The sequence below is a fragment of the Myiozetetes cayanensis genome, unplaced genomic scaffold, assembly GCF_022539395.1.
Source record: "Myiozetetes cayanensis isolate MyiCay16 unplaced genomic scaffold, myiCay2020 scf9, whole genome shotgun sequence".
Taxonomy (NCBI): Eukaryota; Metazoa; Chordata; class Aves; order Passeriformes; family Tyrannidae; genus Myiozetetes; species Myiozetetes cayanensis.
Genome location: NW_026088185.1, coordinates 6,271,603 through 6,294,190, shown reverse-complemented (window position 1 = coordinate 6,294,190; position 22,588 = coordinate 6,271,603). Strand labels below are relative to the sequence as shown.

Below are 22,588 nucleotides of genomic sequence, written 5' to 3'. Positions count from 1 at the left end.
AGGTCTCCTTACATACACAGGCAGTGCCCAGCCACAGAGTTCCCTGCATTTTGTCCAAGCCTCTACTCAGCTTGGAGACCTACCACCTGAGCAGACACTGTGATGTTTATAATGCCTCCCTTTCCATGAATCTCCACACCTCCATTTCTTTCCACAGACTCTTTGCCTTGTGGGGCGTGACTGAGGGATGTTCGGAGTTGGAGTTGGGAACTCTGGAGTTACCACTGTGTTTTTTCCTTCCCTGCTGAATTACAGCAGGACCTCGAGGCAGTCACTTAATTCTAATGGACTTCCTGAAGCATCTCAATTGAGATCCTGGGCTCAGAAGTATTTTTGCAAAGGTGCTGAGCAGTTTGGCTTGAACTGAAGTCGGCAGTTGTTGATGTCTGTGTTTCTGGAAAGGAGGTCACTTGTTTAAGAATCTAAACCTGGACTCTGGAGGCACTCAGCATTGAAAGATGTAGTTTGGGTAAACACAGCTTTTGTGCAGGGTGTTTCTTCAAGAGTCTAGATATAGATTTCAGCTTTTAGGTTCCAGCTTCTTGCTGGGAAGTGTTCTGACTCTCTTCTCAGGTCCTGTTTGTGCAGTGCCCTGCTGCTCATACAGACAAGAGCAAGTTGGCTGTGTTACAACACCAGGTTAGCCTTGTCTGCACTAAGTATTGCTTTAAAAAAGCCCTGTAGGAAAAGGGCTTGTGTACAGCTCCTACTCTCTCCTGATGTGCTTGTGCTTCAGGCAGTGGAGCATCCTTCCACACCCTCCAATGTCCCTCCTCCTCAGCTCTACCCCTCAGTGCAGACATCAACTCTGGCATTTCCCCACCTTGATCTGAATTTGCAATACCTCTTAGAAGGTTCCACCTCCCTCCTTTGTTCTTCACCTTTAGTTCAGGGATGCCTTCTCCTCCCTTTACACCTGCTGCTTCTTCTTCTCCTTTGTGATTTTTATTCTCTCCGGTCTTTATGATCTCCCTCATCAGTACATGAACCAAATGCAATTGGATCCAAGGGCTGATTTTTAATTTATTAAATAAGGGGGTGGAAGTTGAAGGTCTGTGGGCGAGCAAAACTAGCTTGCCTAGGCTTAATAAGCATGGAAGGAGATGCTGTCTGCTCTGGGCCGGTCCTATTTGCAGAGCCTCATGTGCTTGAGGGCAGAATTAGGCAATGGAATGAAGTGCTTCCTCTGTTGAGGCCACCAAAGGAGGAAGGAATCTCGCTGTGAGTTTGCTGCTTTGATCACACTGTCCTAGGCAGACAGCTGAGGACATGGTGTTACCGAGACATTCGAGACAACAAGGGTGCCCTTGCTGTAAAAATGAAAAATGCAACGTTGTGACTCTCACCCAGCCATACTGGGTGTCTGGAGGGGTTGAGTGCAGTTATATGGGGTCCTGCTGTGCTTTCATGTCAAAAAACAGGAGCTGGGAAAGCAAGTTGTAGTGAATTGTAGTGAATGCCTGTTCTGCATTGTCTCAAGTGAAAGGATGACAGGAAACGGCTTCAAGTTATGCCAGGAGAAGTTCACATTAGATATTAGAATAAAACTGTTCACTGAAAGAGTAGTCAGCCGTTGGAATAAGTTGCCCAGGGAGATGGTGGAGTCACCGTCACACTGAAAGGTACATACTGAGGCTGTTGAGTGTCTTGCAGCTTGGGGATAAGCCCAGGGAATCTCTTCTTTGAGTGCTGCTTGACAGCTGAATTGTGGAGGTAAAAGGCATTTCTGGTGGATGGCCAAAAATAGAGTGAAAGGGATCACCTGGTAGGTGATTCCTGAAAGGAATCGTCCAGAATGGCTTTAAAAAGGGGGTCTGTGATATAGAAGGGAAAAATATAGGGGCAGTGCCATGGGGAGTGCAATCCCAAACCATTAGCTCTGATCCAGCACAGCTCTAAAACATGTGTTTAATATGCTGTGTGAGTAATCCCATTAAAATCAGCAGTGCTGATCACTGCTGTGCTGTGTTTGGACACACTGAAGAGGTTTGGTCTGTACTACCAGGAGTTGTGACACTTACTGTCCTCACCCCAGTTTTTATAAGTGTGGGACTGCTGTGGGCACTGACCTTGGAGACGTGAAAAATGTAAAGTCTCAGCTGGTGTCTGTGCCCTGGCGTTGCCTACACTAAAGTCCTCATTCCCAGGTAACTAGGAACATGCATGTCCCTTTTTCCAGCTTCAAGGTCAGATGTGAGTTTGAGTGCATGGATGTCACAACAAAAAGCCATGACAATTAAATACTCTCTTTTAATAGGTAAGGGATAGGCCAGCTGGCTGTTTGGAGCATTCTCCATGTGTGTAAAAAATATCCTGCTTCAAAATTAATCTTATTCCATAGATTTGATGGTTTAGTTTAGTTTTTGGAGAGAGATCAAAAATCCTGGCATTATCATAAAGCTTTTCCAAAAAAATAGGCACTTATTTCTGAATAGATGTGAACAAAGCTGGAAATGGGCAGTTATATGTGGCTGAAGAGAAACAGTATCATCGTGTCATGAAAGAAGAAAGTCTGTCTTTTTGATTGATTAAAAAGTCTTAGGAATAGTGGTTAAATTAATGCTGTGTGGCAATGGGAAAGACTGGAAAGGAAGGGAGAAGGTTGTGTGTACACAAATATAGTTTAAATATTAGAAAGTTGGGAGGAGGTCCCCATAGCAGGAAATATTTTCAGCAGATGTTTTGGGGATTTGTTAGATAAATAGGGATCACAGCTGATAAACAGTCAGTTTGGGGTTTTTTGCTGCTCTGGGTTAGACCCCCCACTGCTCAGGGGTGGTAGAATGTGTAGGAACACACAGCACAGTGTGTTCCCCCCACTGCCAAAATGCTGACATGTTTAAGGTTTCTTCATCCAGAAGCTGAAGGGGTTGAATCCAAGTGATCATGCAGAGTAGCTGCTGACAAATCTGGTGTTGTGAATTTGTCTAATTCTTTTTAAAAGAACATCTACTTTTTTCCTCTTACCCTGTGGCAGTGAGTTCTGTAACATTTTGCTATTTGTTAAAAAAGGTATTTTCAGTCCCTTTTGCCTGATACCTCATGATCTCAGTGTGCTCCTCTGTCCCTGTGTTGTGAGGGATGATTGTTCACTCCCCCTTTTCATCACTGATCATGACTTTATTTCTTTATCAAACTGCTTTATGGCCTTCTTGTTCTTAGCTGAAAAGTCCCAGTTATTACATCTCCTGGTATGATTTGGCAATGATTGAATTAATTTTCAATTAAACACAATACTTTCTAATGAAGCCATTTGCTCATTAATGCCTCTAATTTTGAGTTGAGATTTGTATGGATTTTTTATGAACTATGGAAGGAATATGAAAGGACTCAAAGCAGAAGGTATGTGCAGTGTCAGAGTATGTGAATTCTGAAGCCAGGGGAGTTTTTTCATGCCCAAGGAGTGGTGGTGACACAACACTAAACTATGGGTGGATGGAGAACAGAAAACCTCAGCTGGGGGCTGCATGTTCATGGTGCTGTGCCTGCAATCCACTGAAATGCCCAGCTCCTGGCTGGATCAGCAAATGCTTGGGCTCAGCTGATGTGAATTCCTGAAACCTCGGCACGCTGAGAGCAGCAAAATCAATGTGGCAACGTGAAACATGGTCTATTTAGATTTAAACATTTTGGTCCATTTCAATTAATCTCAGAGATCGGAGTGCAATAGTCATTTCCATCCTTCTTGTATGACATTTATTGCTACCCTGACATTTTTCATTGTTGTTGTACCAAGCACCTTTACCTGGAGAAAACAAAATTGCTCGTGTTGAAGGGAAGTGTGCTGGAATTTACAGCAGTCAGGAAGGGAGGAGAAATTAATTTGCTTCGTTTTACTCTGAATGAGGAGCAAATGGGGAAATGCCAGGATTTCCAGGGGCATGCATATATTAAGGGTTTCTTCTGTTTATTGTTACTGCTCTACATGTCTTATTTCTTTCCAGCTCTTGGAAATGGGACTGGCCTGGTTAGATGCTACGGAACAGGGAGAACCAGCCAGCCCATGCAGCCCTGAGGTGAATGGCCTTGTCTGCCCTTTGGGATGCCTGTCTTGGCTTCAATTTTGGGAACCTTCTTTCAGTGGGGATAGAAAATCAGCTCTCAGTCAGAGGGGACAGCAGAAGGCTCAATGCTTGAGATTCTGCTGCTGGCACACCCAGAAGTCAGTCTTTACTGACAGGATACAGATCTGGACTTGGGTTTTGGTTGCAGACAAGACCTCTCAGCTCAGATGTGGGGCTGCAGTGGGTGCAGTGATCTCTCCCTCTTGACTCATAGGCAATGCAGTGGAACCCTCCAAATTGTAGTTTTAGGAAATTAAAACTTAAAACTAAGGGCATTGTGGAGAGTTAGAAAAAATGTCACTAGTCATCCAAAGACTGTCCTTTAAAACGTGCAGAGCATTTACAGCTTTCCTTCTGTAACATCCCACGGCCAGTGCTTACGCTGAGTACTGATGTCACTGACATGGTGGAGAAATGTAACCAAGGCAGGGACATGTTGTTAGGTACATCAGTCTCCTGGAGCACTGGAGGGAGTCAGGAGCCATCTTCCCCCCCTGGAATTGGTTACAGGTGGTTACAGGGCCAACAATGAACCTGGATGTGTGGGCAGGACAGCCTGTGTGGCTCCCTGGAGTCACATCTCCTCACCACGAGCAAGGGGGAACAGAGAGGGGGGGGATGGAGCAGTGACCTCATTACTCTCTTGACTCATCTTCTCATCAGTAACTTCTTTCCTTTGCAGGATGAGAGGGAGTTACAGGAAAGGGCTCTGAGGCTACGCCGTGTTTGTCCGGGGCTTGGGCTCCCAAATCAGCCACGTTTGCTGCCACGGTGCCTTCTGCTCTTGTCCTGCTCTGATCTCAGGCACATGGGCCAGAGGAGGCACAGGCAGAAGCTGAACTTCCAATGGCTGTGCTTCTCAGCTTGTGTTAAACTAAGCTGTTGGGCTCTGTGGCCCCTGAAGGACGTGATCTTCAAGGCAGTGTGAACAGAGGGGCTTGGTGGTTCTGGTGGTGAGGTTGACAGCTTGTTATCTGGGATTGACAGACCTGTCACACCAGCCTGGTCACCACATTCCTGCCTCTAGCAGTGCATAAAGAAGGCAGTGTGCATGGTGTGGGTCCTTCAGCAGCGGCTGCTCTGTGAGGAAGGAAGGGTGGGATCCACCTCCCAGTGGTTGGATACTCAATGCTGAGAACCAGAACAGGTCTGGCTTATACCAAGTGGGAATCTGGCCCAAGCATTTCAGATTTCTCTGTGAAAAACTTCTTTAATTCTCTAACTGCTGTCTGAGCCCAGAGGACTCTTCCAGAAGAGTTCTCTGGCATTGCCACTGCCTTTGTGCCAAGAGCATGGTGGGGTTATCCTGGTTCAGGCCTGCAGTGACTCAGGGGTGGATCAGGCCCTGTGGCTGGATCCAGCTGCCAGCAAACTGCTCAGCATCTGCTGCAGGTTGGCAGAGCCTCACTGGGTACCTCAATCGCAGGGGCCAACGATGTCTTCACAGGTGTTGTGCCACCACCACAAGCAGTAGCTCTTCCAAACTTCAGGCCATGAATTCCTGTCTCTTTATATTCCAGGTTACTGTTTCAAAAGACAAGAAAGAGCTGATATCATCGCTGTGTTCTTACACTGAACACCTCGCTTGTGATAGAGCAGCTGATTGTTTAATTGTCCTCTTAGCTCAAAGTGTGCCACCTTTGAATCCAGTTTTAGCATTTGTTATTGCTGCTTGTACCTCAAGGAAGTGTCTTCCTCTGCTCTGGATTCATCGGGATCTCTTGTACAATCATGCCTGTGAACAGCTCACATGGCTCTGGAGAAGACCAAGCTCCCAGCCCCATCCTGCTGTTCCCCAGGCGTTACACAGCTTCAGCTGCTCCAGGTCTGCTAAGAGACATGAGCTTAGTTCTGGCTCTGGTTTTTGGTGGGGCATATGAAGGGTGCAGCTGCTTCCCTCCAGCTCCCACTTGTCTCACGTCATTGTGGGCATGCTCTCCATCCTGCACCTCGTGGCTTCCCAGGTCTTTGAAGCTTCATTTTGGTTGGGGCACTGATGAAGTGAGGTCTATGGTGTGCATTTTTGGACTGGTGTGCGAGTCAGTTCCCTGCATGGAAGGAGGGTGTGGGAGATGAGATGGAAGATGAGAGAAAACTGCCCATGTGTGCAAAATGCCATTCTGCAGGATTGTAATTGGTGATCCCAAGGGCAAACATCACAGACACAGCAGGGATCTTCACTCAGGGATGCTCCCAGATTAAAGTGTCCTACTCTAAAGTTTCCCTCATGGGCAGCAGATTAATTATGCTTTGAAACCTTTAGAGTGGTGGATGCTTGGTCCTGTGGCCCCAACACCAGAAGGTCTGCCTGTAGGGATAAGAGAGATCTTTTACTCTCCTTGGTGCTCTCTGATTACTTGAAGCTGGTTCAACCTGCTGTGCAGCTCCTGGGGATGGAGGGATGTAACTCCTGAGCTGGCTTGAGGGGTGCAGTGTGTGCTGGGGAGCTTCCCAGACAGGTAGCCTTCTCCTCTGGCTGGGGATCCATGTCCTCTAATTTTCTAGGCCAGCTCTCTGCTGAGGTGTACAAGAAAATCACAACCCCATCCAAGTGGGTGCTTTACCTCTCAGACCTCAGCACTCCTCTGTGCCAGTTGCTGTCTTGCCCAAAGCAGTGGGAACTCCTGTGCTAAACCTGTGCCTTTGCATTTTGACCCCAAAAACGCAGTCTCCCATCAAGGAGACTGACAGCCGTGGACTCCACCTAGCACTGCCATCCCTGTGGGAACAGCTGGGGTTTGCCCAGTGCTATAATGAATAAATGTAGTACAAACACATATGCTATGTGTGTCCTTGTTGGAGGGGTGAGAGATAAAACCGTGCCTGGGTGAGAGTCACAGGTCATCTTTGATGTCTAAAGAGCAGGGTAATCAATTACCACAGGCCTGCCTGCAGGCCTTCAGTAAATCTGGATGCTTTCCACGGCAGAAATAATAGCAGTGTCCTTTGCCAGGTAATTTTCCAAATGATTATTTTAAATAATATGTTGCTGTGATCCAGCAAAAGAGTTTGGAGATTTATTAGGGCGTTTGTCACTGTGGGGGAAAGCAGGCGGTGAACTTTGCGGGTTGGCAGTGAGCAGCACGGGGCAAGAGGCACAGCAAATACTCAAGTGTCTCATTGCTCAGGTCCACTCTGGGTTTGGAGAAACAGGAGACAGGGGCATACATCTCGTCCCTGAGCGCTGGCTGCCAGCATCCCAGCATCCCAGGTGGTGCAGATGGTGCTGGAGCTGCTCGGAGGCGGGAGGAGACATGGAGGGGGTGCTGGTGATAAATTGCTCCTCTCCCTTCCTGGGGCAGGTCTGAACAAAAGGCAAAGGAGGTTTGTTGGGCCTGGATCCATCACCCCTTCCTGTGGTGAAAGCTGAGACAGAGCCTTGTTTTAGCAACCTGGCTTGGAAATTAAGATTGTGGCATTGCATAGAAACTGTTCCAAGCAAGTCCAAGCAGCTCTTACAGTTGCTTCAGGTTACTCTGGCCATCTACTGCTTCTCTTTTATTTTAAAGGCAGAATTAGGATATCTTAAACCCAGGCTTTGGGGGTTTTTTTTGTCATTTCTTGCCTGTTTCTTGGATTTTGAAGTGGAGGGGGGAAATACTACAATTGCTTCAGGACTGACCTATGTCTTGTAAGCAAATAATTTGACTCTTTTCCTATTAACTGGGACCCAGAGGAAGTGGGCCTAGTGGAAGGTGTCCCTTGCCCATGGCAGGGGGTTTGGAACAAGATAATCTTCAGGGTTTCTTCCAACCCAAACCATTCTATGATCCTGAGATTAAATAGCCTCTGATGGCTTTGTCAGTGTTGTGGATGCACTTCTGGTGGGATTTGGCATCTGCCAAATCCCACCAGAAGTGCATCCACAACACTGCCAGGGTGGAGTGAAAGAGCCTCAGTGAAGCTGAGAATCTGTCCTGGGGTTTAGGATGGGAAAATAGCACATCCTGATAGAAACATATGGCAAAAAAAATGCATGTCCATGTCATAATAATGGCATTTTCTTTCTCCTTCTTCCTCCAGGTTATCTTGCACCCCGAAACCTTCCTAGTGCAGGCTTCTTCCCATTCCTGCAAACCGTGCTGTGTGACTCAGATGCCAGGTGTAAAGGCACACCATACACACCAGAAGATTTGCTGCCAAGACTTAGTGACATCTCATCTCTCAGACTGTAAGGAAATCTGAATATTTCTGGGTGTTAGAAGCTGTAAAGCGAGACTTGCTTTGAGGCGGAGGGAGCAGCCATGCACGTCTGTGTGTGCAAGTTTGTCCATGACAGATACACCTCAAATACCTGTCATAGCAGGTATCTGACACTTAGAAATGAGAATATGAGCTGCAACATGGACACTTCAAAAATGTTCATACTAGAGACAGCTCTCAGTAATGTGACCATTGATTCACACTTGATACTTGAAGAGAATTTTACTCCTTGAGAAAAATGCTTCTGCTCCCCCAGATCAGAGCAAGGAAACTTATGTGCATGACTGCGGGACAGGTCAGTGGGTAAGACTGATCTGCCACCCTAGTGACCGGTTCAGGGTGCTTTGACTGGAAGTGGCAAATGTTCCTCAACAACTCTATTCTGAGATACATTTGTTCTGGAGTGACTGCTCTTCCAGCATATCCTCCAGGTGCCAATCAGAATGGGTGTCCTCTCTCCAGGCCATCAAACATGTTGGGAAACAGATGAAAATGAACACACAATTTTTGCCCACAATGTACGTTTGCAGTGTGGAGCTGGCTGGGCATGTTTTGTTGAAACATCATTTTGCTGAAATTGAAATGTTCAGCGGAAACATTTCAATCTATTGATGTTCCACTTGAAGCCAAGTAGCATTTGCTTTGAGCCTTGCCAGCCAGGGTTGTTTCAGCGTCTTGGCTGCCTCGTTCTGACACACCCCTGGGGAACATGCCACTCTGAGGCCTGGCTGGTTCGTGGAGAGCTGAAAATCTGGGCATCTCACAGCGTCCCTGGTTTCTCGTCTTTGCTTTCTAGTGAGAGGCTGCTCCGTAGTGGCTGTGTCAGAGCCTCAAAATCCCCCTTGGCCAGAGCCTGGCAGCCTGAAGAGCTAAGGTGGGCCCCAAGCCTTCCACCAGAGAGCCCATCAGGCAAGATGGGGGATCCTGGGCTTGGTGGCTCCTCCTTGAGGCAGAGGGGCCATCATTTTCCAGGCCAAGTCAGTGGGCAAGATCTCTCCTGAGATGAAGGATGACTAAGGATGTAGCGACTGAAGTTCCATAAGGTGAATTCTGATTAGATTCAAGGTCATGCAGCAGAAGAAAAGAGGGGAGGCAAAGCCACACAGAGACTGGATGCCTGGATTCACAGCTCTTCTTCCCTCAGTGTCATTGTTTTTCCCTGGGCATGTTAAACAATGGTTAATTTGGAGTATTGAAATGAAGAAATGGGAGCTTCCAGTGCCAAAACTGGAGGTCTTCCATGGGTTTCAATAGCTACAAATCCTCCTTGCTTTCTGTTTTTGGTTTCTGAAAAGCTGTTTAGGAAATAACTGGTTTTCCCTGCCAACTGAAAATCAAAGGATTTGGCCAAAGTATAGATCGAGTCAGATGAGTTGTTAATAAGCATCTTGACCGCTGCTGATGCTCAAAGTTGTCTGTGTGCAGTATCAGTACAGCTATGTGGCCATGGCCACCCTTGGGAGGTCACATCTGCCTTAGAAATATATTGTATTCTACAAGAAACAACACCAACTGTTCAGTAGCCACGGCAAAACTGCTGGATACAGCAGAGTCTAAAACCTCAGGAAAAGGTCACCTGGGAAGGGGAAAGCTCCAGATGAATAGGTGCAGCTCTGCCTCGGGAGCAGAACCAACTTGGGTGAGTTGGTCACAAAGGCAAAGTGTTTCAGCTGTGACCCTTCGCTGTCTGGATATATTATTGTGCAGTATTCTAGAGTTTGTAATATTCAGCTAATCCAGGCTGGTTTTCTCCTCTCCCATTGTGCAACTCACTGAAGCTCTTATTTAAACTTGCCCTAAAACTGTTTTGTACCAGTGGTCAGCAGAGAAAATGGGCAAGGTTCTCATCTTTGATTCTGTTCCTTAGAGCCATTTACCAAGGTGTGCAAGACATGGCTGCTGGAGATTTCCCTTACTAAAATGGAACTAAGTCCAAAAACCAAGCTCAACACCCATTTCTTCCACCCTTTCTTTATTCCTGTAGTGAAATGATTGGGAAGGATGAATTAAGACCCCGTTGTCTGGAAGGATTTCTTTGTAAGGGTGTGCAGCTTATAGTGCAATGGAGTTATGCACTTTTGCTTCCCCAAAATACATGGCAGGCCTCTAGAAGGAGCCAGGCTTCTGCACAGCCCAGGTTTCCCCACACCTGCCATGAAATCCAGCTATGGACACATTCTGAGGCAATGCAGTAAAGTGTGAGCTTAATTATAAGAAACTGTGAGTTGTTACAGGTGGCTTTTTTTCTTTCTTTTGTCCTTTCTTTCCCCAGTAAGAGGAGGAGCTCATCCAGTGTATCCAAGGACAGCCATCTGTCAGCATGGAGTGCAGAGGTTCCTGAAAGCAAGAACGCTTCACTGGGTAGGTTATTCACTGCTCCACAAAGTTCTGCTCTTTGAAGGCTGACCTTTTGAAGCTCTCTGGACAGAGATGCAATTCTTACAGCGCTGCTGAAATGATTTATGTGTTCGATACAGGCACACGACTGTGGCCACGACATTAGTGCAAATTCTTGGGAATAAGTGCAAGTAACTGTCTGTAGAAAAGACTTTTGGAATTTGGCCAAGAAACAGGATTAAATGCTTGTACTTCACAGGAGCAATCAAGATCACAGATTGATTGGACATTAATTAAAGACCTGGCTATTTATGGAATATTGCCCTTTTACTGCCCACAAATTCTCCATAAACAGCTTATGATTTTTTTCAAATGTATTTTTATTCGCAGTTATCCAGCAAATAAGTTGTCTTCTGTGCCACAGTGCATATTTATTGTTGGTGATGTTCTCCTCTGATGTGATTCTCTTTCCTGAAGGAACTTTTGGACTGAAATTTTCCATAAAATCGTTACAGTTATTATTTATTGATGGTAATGGCCAGTACAGCCCACAAGCCATCATGATGGATAGTCCTTTCTCCAGGGAGCTCACAATGAAATGAATGATTGCAGATTTGCATTTGCCTCTTCTGCTCCAGCCCTTCACTGTTCCAATTAGCATTCCTGCCAATGCCCTCACTCTGTGCTGCACAGACAGAAGACGGCAGAATGCAGGAGGGACCAAGCACAGACTGAACAGTTCTGGGAACTATCCACTCATATTGGTGGTCAAGAGGGAACTCAGCCCTACCTCTCATTAAAAAAAAAAAAAAAAAAAAAAAAAAAAAATCATAGGTCATGGCCACATGTAACATGTTACAGAAGGAAACAGTGTCATCCAGGATTTAATCACATCAGAAAAAAACTCATTAAACACTTACAGGGTGCCACTGGCTGTACCTTTGGAACCACATTAACAATGGAGAGGTGCCCAAAGCTGCAGGCAGCTGTCCTGTGTCCTGGTTTGATGTAGCAAAGAGATTAAAAGGCATTAAGTAAAATGCAGTGTTTCAAACTGTTGTTGCAGCATTTGGGGATTTGGGATCTCGTGGAGAAAAAGCCCTTGGGAATGTTTCATCACCATCCAACTTGACTTCCAGCATCAACATGTTCAACAAAATCCTCAGTTTTGGGAGGGTAAGTCTGTATTTGCATAGGAGCTGAGCGTGAACCTTTATATATCATTGTGTTTAAAGAATTAGAAGCTCAAAGGACCAACATAGAGCTTTTATTACTTCTGGATCTCCCCTATTATCTGAATGTGCTTTATTTTGGGAAGGCAGTGATTGTGGGTGGAATTTTAAGCTTTGTGGTAAGTTTATTATCCTCTAAGCAGAACCCAGGTAAACCATACACCTTGGGACATAATGCCATGAGATGCCAAATATGGACACACACAATACCCTGAGATATTCTGTTCATAACTTGTCTGAGTTAAGGTGTTCAGAGTGTGTTTTCTTTCAGGGGAAATTAAGGATACAATGTCACTGGCTTTTCCATTCAATTATTTATTTGCCCACGATACTCCTTCAGTGGCATCAGAGGAACTGTGTGTTCATTATGTAGGTATAAGTCATATATAGGAGCAACTTCTTTGTAAGGGGAACTTGGTACAATGTAATAGACGCTGCTATGGACTTTAATGACACTGTTCAGCTGCTGGAATCCTGTCTGTGTGTCAGTGCTTGTAATGACAATGCTTATCAGATGGCACTACTATCCCTTAAAAAAAGTCTCCCCACTGCATTTAAAACCATCCCAAACAGAATGTCGCTTTACAGCTGCCTTGAAGGTTTTGTCTTTCTCTCAGAGCCAGACCCAGCGTTCAAGTGCAGCCACACTCAGAGTCCTGCTGTGTGAGGTCTTGTCGCGGTACGTGGCACATCCTGCTGTCACCGGAGAGAGGATGGTGGCCAACATCCACCACACCTTCTGCTTCACCGACTCATCACTCCTGGAGTCGTTTGCCCAGGAGTTCAGGAGTCAGCTCTCTCAGGTGGGTGCCTGGGACCTGTCCTGGTGACTGCAGCTGGGAGCTGTGGTACTTCACACACACTGGGCAGTGTTTGGGAGATAGAACAGGGCCCCTCCTGGCTAGGAACTGATCTCTGTACCAGAGTGCACACAGGGCATGATGAGGCTGAGCTATTTCATGAGGATGGGATTAGCCCAAAGACCTCCAAGCTGAGTACACAGCTTGGAAAGACAAGGATCATCCACCCACTGAGGGTTCTCACCATGCCTGGGCCTTGTTTCTCCTCTTCATTTGCCCTGCTGCAGTGACAGGTAGATAGAACAGCAAGAGGATGAGGTGTAAATAAGAATATTTAAAGCTAGGGAAGGCAATAAATTTAATTGTGTATTACCTCAGCTGTATAACTTCATCCAGTAACTCCTGCATCTGATCCAACAATCCATGATTGAAGCAGTACTTGTCTTTGGGAAAGCAATATAATTAAAGCAAATGAATCCTGTAAAGGTAATGCCTTTTTTTTTTTTTTCCAAGGTAAGGATTGATATTAATTTTTCTTGAATTCCTAGTCTTTGGACTCTTTAGGACATTGTGAATTGTAAGGCTTGTCTGAACAGAGAATTTATTGTACAATCTAGAGTGTGAAGGTAAAGCACAGTCACTCTCTCAGTTATTGCCTGTCACTAGAGTCCTTTGGATGTATTGTTTGTAGACTTGCATGCAAGTGCAGTGCAAGCTGAAAAACATAAAAGGACTCACCAGCAACAAGGGTTCTTGTTCTTAAATAATTTCTTGCATTGTTTTTTCTTAAGTTGCAACACAACCCACAGTACCAGGAGACATTTGTCAGTGAAATGGTCTCGTTTCTGACACTCATCTCCCAAGTGCAGAATGACACCTCCCTGTGGCATCTCCTTTTGCTGGCCCCAGATGTGTTTCGGGACAACATGCAGCTGCAAGACATAATTGATTTCCTTCAGAATCCGAGCAGGTAAAATAGAGGAAATGCCAGGAGAGGCACTAGAAGTTGGTGGATTTATGTATTGGCCTCTAAGGACATCACCTCTCATCTTGAAGAGGGGGTATTAGTTTAAAAGCATGATTTGTTTGGGAAATGATGTGGCTCCACACTAATGCATCTCTGTGGACTGTGAGCAGTGTGCTGATTCTCAATGACTCTTGTGTCGCTTTTTAAATGGGAGCTTAATATAAACTCTGAGTTTTCTTCCAACCTGCTTAGGGGCACTGTCATGCCCTTGTGCAGAGAGAAAAGCTGGTGAGCCTCAGCCACTGCCTTTGGCTGAAGAAACACTCTGCTGGCTGGATAAGGAAAGCAGCTGCCTGCTTCTTTGCAGAAAAGCATGGAGCTAAATTCAAGTTGCTTTGGAACACCTCAAGCTCTTTTAGGGGAGCCATAATTTTATTTTTTTAAATGGAATTCCTGATTCACTGCTGGTTTAATCTTCCAAGACTGGTCCCAAGAAAGCAGAGAAGAGAGGGAGCCTGTTTTTTTTCAGCACACAGGGCTTTGAGCTTGTCTGACTTTAAAAAGAAAGTGCCAGTTATGTACTTGCTCAATGGTTATATGAAAAAAAGACCTGACTTAACTGCATGAATGAACTGTGATTAAATATTTGATGCAAGACAATAAAAACTCTTCTAAAATGGTCTTAGCCTTGAAATCCCTTTCCTGGTCTGTAGTTGGGCTAACCTGTCAGTGATCTGTGGAAGACTTGAGTTACTCAAGAGATTAGGGGTCTCTGTTCCAAATCATCTGCTGGATATGTGACTGACTGTGATATTCTGAATACTCCAGTTGTTACAGCACGTGGAGGACAGCAAGAAACTGAGTGTCTTCAGACAGCTTTTTGGTTTTATCTTGCATATGTGAATAGTTGGGTAAAGATGCCAAAAGAGGTTGTAGAAGCTTTGCCACTTCGATTACACCCAGGCTTAGAGGGACTCACTTTTTGTCACTGGTGTGTTGCCAAGGCACTTAAAACCCTGTACATTTAATATCTAGGTAATTTGCCATGCTGCATTGTGAGACCTATTTGTAAGTTGTAATGTCCTTATCCTTAAAGGAGTCAGTAGAAGTGTGGCAAGAATTTTAATTTTATTCAGAAATGTTTTGTTCATGCCGCTGTTTCAGTCACAGGATTATTGCATTTGCCTTTACTGGGTTGCAGAATGAAGCCTGAGAACCAGCACTGTTTGAGTGCCCAGGGAGAATTAATATTTACTGTGCTGCTCTGCTTTGCTCTACAGCTGCAGAGCTGGGCAAAGTTATCATAGGCATGACAAAGAGGCACATAGAATTTCATCACCAAAACTGTGCAGTGCTTTTATGCCTGGCATCTGGCACTGTAAGTGCGTGAGTAAAGAGTTATTGCAAAGAGATTGCACAAATAGTGGTTTTAATGATGCTTACAAAAGCACATCTCAGCGAGCCTGGCCATGTCTCTTGCTCAGGCAGTACTGACCTCCTCTAAAGATGTGCTGTACAGGGATTTTTTTTTGGCTGTATGGAGATGAAGGTATAAAAGAAAAGACCTTTTGCTCATTGTGGCATCTGTATTAACCACGTGATAAACGCCACCACTGTGAAACAGTAACTTCCAGGTCATGAATTCTACAGAAAGTTTAGGAGCCAAATTTATTATGTACAAAAACCTGTTTTGCAGACTGTATTCACAAGTGATTGGTGCTTTAAGATAGTTTTTTAGCTAAGCATGTAAGCTGAACTTTTTTTTCCAAATACAAAGTCTGCAAAAGCCCTGCAGGACTAAAATAAAAGGGCAACAACAACACTTGTTTCCATGTTTGCTGCCTTCTGATCTGCATGATATGCATCTGCTTTTGGCAAGCCTGTGCCTGCCTCCTCCTTGCCTCTGCCATTGCTCAACTAAATATATCATTTATAACCGAGTTTCTTCCCCCTCTAAGACTCTCACTAACAAGCACATCTGCAGAACAAAAATGATGAGCACCAAATTCACGAAACCTGCATGGAGATGTTATGTTAAATGAGGAGAAAAGAGATCCCTGGTGCTCTGTTCTCACCAGCAGTCTGTTCCCAACGATCAGGATGTATTTATTCATGCCACTGAAATCAGCTCAGCCAGGTCCTTTGTGTATCACCTACAGAACTTGAGGCGGGTGAGAGATTGTGCATTTCACAGTGACCCCACGCCTGCAGGGAAGAGCTGCTCTTCATGCAGGAGAAAGCAAAAGGGACTAATAATCACTGTGAAGTTTTCAGTTACCCACACTCCTGAACAGACAGTCCTTTAAATGACTTCCTCTGTGACACAATATGCCTGATTACCAGCTTGTTCTTTCCTAAGACTGAAAAACATTCCTTGCTTCCCCGGCAGCCTGGCTGTTTAAGTACGAAAGAGGAAAGAAGGAGAATTGGAAATGGTGGTAGTTATTTGTGATTGCTTCTCCCTTCCACAGATGTTGTCCCCTGGGGATCCTAGCTCTCCCTGGAGCCTTGTCTACATGTTTCTTGGTGTATTTTAGGAGGAAATTCCCCCACAGCAGTGAATCACCTGGCTGGCACATCACCTGGGTGTTTTCAGAGACCCGCTGGGATGATTTAAGTGGTCTATAGATTTTACATAACTCTCTAAATAAGTACACCTAATGAGTGTCACCCATATGTTTGTGCTAATACACTACTCTGGCTTTCCCATCAAAGCCTTTGGTATTTGTATTTTGTTCATGATCAAACAAATAATTAGAAGTTGGGGCGATGTCTGTCAGGCATTTTAAGAGTGATAGGCTGTACTCCAGCTGTTTCCTATTTGAACACTTGTTTTATTTCTTCTCATAAACGTGTAACTACAATTTATTTTCCTGGGTTTTTTTTCCCCTTTAGTGTTGTGCTGGCAGCTCAGAATGTCTCTGCATTGCTTTTGACTGATGATAGACCCAAAACTGTTCAGACTGGGGTTACAGATCTTCCATATTCACTGAACTGCTTGGAGCAAGGTAAGGCTCCTCCACAGAGTCATATCTCTGCTGAAAACCTGTGGTGCTGAGGAGAAGCAAACTGCAGGCTAATAAGTAACCACGCAGATTGCACACTGTTCAGGGCTCAGCACATTGGAGTCTTCTTTCAGCTTTTTGCAAGTGCGAATAAAATACCTCATTTCAAACAGGGAAGGGAAAAGGCTTGGTTTTGTCAGGAGACAATGAATTAACATGAGTTTGCAGTCTCAGCGGAAGTGGAGAGCAGTAATTTTTTACTTTGATATTCTTTTTCAGGGTGTGATGTCAAAATCTTCCTCTAACTGTGGATTCTGTCAAAATCACCTCTGTATCAAGGCAGGGGCTGGGGCTGGGCTGCACAACAAGCTGTTGACATCCAGATTAGCCACTGCTCCAAATCCCTATCACTTAGGGCAGAGGCAGTCCTGGACATCCCCCTCTAGCTGAGGGTGTGTGAGCAGGCAAAGGAAAGGTCCAGCATATAAATACTACGAGAAGCAGATCAGTAAATGCTGTCCATTCTTGACTTGTTTCATGGAGATTGTGGAAGTTGTGGTGGGTAAGAAGAAAGATTAATACAGTGCAAGTAGAGAGAACATGGAGATGGGGCTGGACACATGGGGATATCAAGATGAGTGTAAATGGCTATGGGGAGAGAGAAATGATGCTGCAGACAAAGCTTATATGTGAGGAGTTTAAAACCATCCCTAAATGAAGGGAAAAGAACGGTACTTGGCCACCTTATCCTGCGTTACTGATAGCAAAGTGCTCCTAAAGCAGGAGGAGAGCTCTGTTAGCACCCACATCACAGGGGCATGGAATTGTTCCTGAGATGGAAAATTATTTCTGTGATGCTAGGTAGCACCTTCACTTCCTTTAGAGAGCCAGGAAGTGTTACATCCCAAAAGAGCACTCACGTTTCTAACCAGGATATTGTGTCTTGTGGTAGGAACCTAATTCCACATGTGCATGTTATCCTTGACAGATTTGCTTTTTCCAGGTATAGCTTTTTCCGGGTTCCAGAATGATGTGATCTTTACTAATATATTCTTTACATTTTTGTTGTAGATAAAGAAAAAAGTCTGGTGACCAGATACATTTGTAATTCCTTTGTTAACTGGAAAGACAAGCAGACTTTAGTGCCTGCATTGGAGGAAGTTCTAAGGTAAGACATGAGCTAAAGGGATATTGCTAACAGTGTAATTCAAATCTGGGAGCCCCTGGTGGTCTAGTGGTTAGGGGTGTGGCGCTGTCACCACCAAGGCCCCGGTTCGATTCCTGGTCAGGGACACTCCCCGGGCAGATGGAGCTCGTTAGCCCTGTAAAGGCAATCCATCTACGTCCTAAGGACCTCGCTGCCACCGTCCAAGCTCGCTTGGCCCCGGCAGATGAACCTTAGGATTAAAGGGTGGGCTCAGTTCCGCGCACACTGTGTCTCACCTAAAAAATCCAATGCGCAGGCTGGAAGGTGTAAAGACCTTCCCCGGATCTTCGCTTGCGAAGACTGGCCATTATTATTTAATTCAAATCTATGATCTTTGCTCTAAATCACCTTACGTTTCCACTTGCATTGATTTCATATTCACTAAAACACTTTTTTGTTCCCCTCCAGAAAAATAAAGTTACCAGAGATTGGTAGAAACCACTCCAAGAGGTCCATTAATTCAGATGATTTAGAAGCCATACAAAAGCATCTACATCATTTAAAAGGCTTTGAGGAAAAAATGAATAGAAGTGAATTAAAAACCTTAAATCTATTCAGAAATTTGAAGAATGAAACATTACAGAAATTGTATGCATTTCTTGAACTGGGAATGAATCCTCATCATGATTATAAATTAAAGGAACCATATAATAAGGAAATAATTGATGAAATCTATAACTTCACATCACTGCAATTACTGAGTGACTTTAATGGGACTTCCATCTTTGATATAATGACCCAGTGGAAAGAAATTCAGAGCACTTTAAAATTAGCTACAATGATTTGGAATCCAGTTTTGTTAAACAATCTTAATTTTAGTACACTGCAAACTAAGGATGCTCTCAAAATGTTGCTCTCCACGAGCATGCCATCACTCCTGGAAGACTTCAGAGACCGTTTGAATGGGATGCAAGGAGCACCATCTTTGTTTTCAGATGATCTGCTGAAGCCTGTGTCCTACAGGAACTTTCCAGAGCAGCTCCAAGCTCTGCAGAGGATGTTTTTTGTGATGACAGGCACGAATGTGGGTTATCAGTACCTGCTGCTGCCCGTGTTTGAGCTGATGCAGGAAGTGGAGCGCTCCGTGGGGGAAGCCTGGTGGGATGAGCTGAATGTCTACTGGCGCCTGGGGGAGAAACTGAGGTCGATGAAGTGGAACAACACAGGCATCATTGCCTACGGGCAGTTCTTAGAGGTATTAAACAGCCATTTACAAAAGCTGAATAATAATTCAAGTGGTGTCTTCAGTGAACAGTTGGATCAGCTGTCAGAATTTATAACAGGCGTATTTAAAGAGTTTGGGGAAAGCTCTGGAGCAGCCAATATCTCACTTGTCACCCAAGCCATCCAAAAGACCTTGTACATATTAAAAGACTTACAGCTGAATTATAATGTCACTAAATTAAAATCTATAGATCTTTTCTTTAATTTTGACAATAAAACCTTCAAGAGCTTGTCTGAACTTCTGAGGACGGGAATGAAAATCCTTCATTATTTGAGCGACAGTGAAGCTTCCAGGGAAGAAATAATTAATCCTGTCTATAACTTAACACATCTCCTACTGCAGGAGTTCAGCCAGTCTTCTCTACAGCCCAATGCTTCTCTAGAGGCAAAAATTTGGGAGTTCTTGCATTCAGCCTTGAGTCCTTTCCTGGAGAACAGCAACGATGGTGACGGGACCCTCCAGAATTGCTCTTTTGAAGACATGCTCCACATGGCACTTGAGGTGCTGTTTGAAAATGCCACTCTAAGAGAGTCCTTAGCCAGGAGCCCCTGCAAGCCTCTCTTTGATTCCACGGGCATGGAGGGTGGAACGGTGCACAATGACAGCTTTGCCAAAGTGTTCCAGCTTGCCGTAAGAAACCTGAAAGTGTCTCCAGAGTTTGCCTCTCTCTACAAGAACAGCAGTGAACGTTTCTCCAAGGAGCTGTCCTGCATCACCCAATCTCTGCATTTTTCTCTGAGTTTCCTTTCCAAATTAAACCTTGTGTCTGAGCTGGAAAACTCTTGGGTGCAGGAGAAGGTGAAAGCTCTGACTGCTGTCACAGAGGGGCTGCTGCAGAGTGACGTCTCCTGCCCCATCCCAGTCCACAATGTGCTCCCATCTCAGCTTGTGAGCCTGCTGATTCCTGCCATGCTGAATGAAACAGTGCTGAGCTCCCTAAATTTCTCTGACAGCTCAGCAGACTGGCATAGGCTGCCTGTGTTCTCCCGTCTGTTCCCTGCTGCTTCCACGAGGAACAGCAGCATATATGAACTGCTCCAGGTGGGCAGAGATGCCTCCACGCAGTCCGAGTGGGGACATTTCTCGCGGCTGTGGCGTGCCACTGGCAATGTGCTGACCTCTAAATGGAACCTAACAGAAGTGGGTGAATATGTGAAACTCCTGGAAATTATGAAGAAAGCTCTAATCCTTGTGGACTTTGGGGTGGCTCCTGGAAGAATATTAGTACGTCAGATCCTCCATAATTCCAGTGAAGGAATGAAATCCTCAGATCCTAATGATTTGTATGGTTCATCAAAACTATCTTTCAATTCCACTTCTTCCACAGACAGCACGCTGGACTTAGAAAGAATATTTCAAGAAATACTTCCTCTGTATGAAGGCGGTGGGGAAGAATTCTTTTACTCTAATCCCTATGGAAAAGAAAATCAGGATGTTCTGACTATGGCTGCAGTGATTTGGAATGAGATAATTTCAAACAGGACTAATTTTAATACAGAGGATACATGGGAGGTTATCAAAATGATTGCACTTGATGCTGTCTCGCTTAAAGACATGGAAAATTATCTCAGCACAGATGAAGAAGTGTCATCATTATTTTCTGACTTCTTGTTGGCCCCTGGAATGTCTGAAAATTTCACAGAACACCTCTTGTACCTTGAGCAGCTTCTTAGTGTCCTGGCAGAGGTGAATACCAGTGATCATTATCTGCTGATCTCTTCTTTGTCTAAGCTAATTCAGCAACTCCTGGATTTCCCTCCTGTAAGGCAGAGCAATGAACTGCGTGCTTTCTGGCATATTGCTGAAGGCCTCCAGTCTGTGAACTGGAATAATACAGACAGCCTCACTCCCCAGTCACTTCAAGACCTGCTGCAAAATCAGTTCAGTGCCGTGGAAAAATACCCCAGTCTTCCCTTCGGTGAGGAGCTGAAGCATCTGCTAAACTTTGCATCCTCCATGCTTGAGCTGTATGGGGAAGAGCACTCCAGAGGAACCAACATCTCCACGTACTTGCAGGCCATGCAAAGGAGTATCTCAGTTTTAAAAAGTTTACAGAAAAGATATAATATCAGTGAGCCTGAAATTATCATCCTATTATTTGATACTTACAGTAACTATACCCAGAGACTGATCGAAATAGGGAGAGCAGGGATGAAAGTTCTTCGCGACACCAACTCAAACAAAACATTTGCAGAAAAAATGGACATTGTCTACGATTTCTCACACTTGCTGCTGCAGGAGTTCAGCCAGTCTTCTCTACAGCCCAATGCTTCTCTAGAGGCAAAAATTTGGGAGTTCTTGCATTCAGCCTTGAGTCCTTTCCTGGAGAACAGCAACGATGGTGACGGGACCCTCCAGAATTGCTCTTTTGAAGACATGCTCCACATGGCACTTGAGGTGCTGTTTGAAAATGCCACTCTAAGAGAGTCCTTAGCCAGGAGCCCCTGCAAGCCTCTCTTTGATTCCACGGGCATGGAGGGTGGAACGGTGCACAATGACAGCTTTGCCAAAGTGTTCCAGCTTGCCGTAAGAAACCTGAAAGTGTCTCCAGAGTTTGCCTCTCTCTACAAGAACAGCAGTGAACGTTTCTCCAAGGAGCTGTCCTGCATCACCCAATCTCTGCATTTTTCTCTGAGTTTCCTTTCCAAATTAAACCTTGTGTCTGAGCTGGAAAACTCTTGGGTGCAGGAGAAGGTGAAAGCTCTGACTGCTGTCACAGAGGGGCTGCTGCAGAGCGACGTCTCCTGCCCCATCCCAGTCCACAATGTGCTCCCATCTCAGCTTGTGAGCCTGCTGATTCCTGCCATGCTGAATGAAACAGTGCTAAACTCCCTAAATTTCTCTGACATCACTGGAAGCTGGAGTAACCTGTCCATGCTCGTCAGTGTGGCACAGGACGAGCTCCACGTGAATAAGCTGCTGCAGAGAATCCATGGCGCCTTCAGCCTCCCCAAATGGAGTTCTTACACAAGAGTCTGGGATGTGGTTGACAGGTTCCTCAACACCAAAAGGAATCAAACTGAAGCAGCTGCCTTTGCAAAGTTGTTGAGAGCAGTGGCAAACAACTCTTTCAATGAGATGTCAGCTCAGGAAATCACTGAAGCCAGCCTCTACATTCTCAAGGGGCTGAACTTCTCTGATCTGCTAAATGAATTGAATATAAGTTCCAGCTCAGCTTTTCACTCCAACAACACTGGTTTTGACAGTGTGATTGACATCATCTCTCATCACTTCGTTGTTGTGGCAGAAACCCTCTACAACAAGACCCTGCCTTGGTCTCACAGTGACCACACTCTGTCACCAACTGGTCTGATTGCACAGTGAGTCTGCTTTTTGGGTACTGTAATAGCATTTATGGGTAGTGACCACTATTCTCATTCTGGCATGAGAAATACATAATTTTCTTCTGTGGAGCAACCCAAGCCTGCAATCACCAGTTTAGGACATGAGGTGTACTGTGGGTTAAATTGAAAAAAAGAAGACTTCTCCTTGAGTTGAACATACAGCTAGAAGTCAGAGTTCCAGAAATCTTCTATTGGCATGTGTCA

At 45.0% G+C, this 22,588-nt stretch overlaps 1 protein-coding gene across 1 annotated transcript in view; it reads left to right on the top strand.

Moving 5' to 3' along the window:
- Nucleotides 1-22,588, top strand: part of ABCA12 (ATP binding cassette subfamily A member 12) — an 82,633-nt gene that overhangs the window by 9,263 nt on the left and 50,782 nt on the right. Inside the window, exons 2-9 of the mRNA XM_050339867.1 lie at nucleotides 8,088-8,235; nucleotides 10,540-10,628; nucleotides 11,671-11,780; nucleotides 12,454-12,639; nucleotides 13,428-13,606; nucleotides 16,499-16,611; nucleotides 17,680-17,776; nucleotides 18,224-22,360. Of these exons, the coding sequence (XP_050195824.1) occupies nucleotides 8,088-8,235; nucleotides 10,540-10,628; nucleotides 11,671-11,780; nucleotides 12,454-12,639; nucleotides 13,428-13,606; nucleotides 16,499-16,611; nucleotides 17,680-17,776; nucleotides 18,224-22,360 (5,059 nt within the window). The remainder of the gene's footprint in view (nucleotides 1-8,087; nucleotides 8,236-10,539; nucleotides 10,629-11,670; nucleotides 11,781-12,453; nucleotides 12,640-13,427; nucleotides 13,607-16,498; nucleotides 16,612-17,679; nucleotides 17,777-18,223; nucleotides 22,361-22,588) is intronic.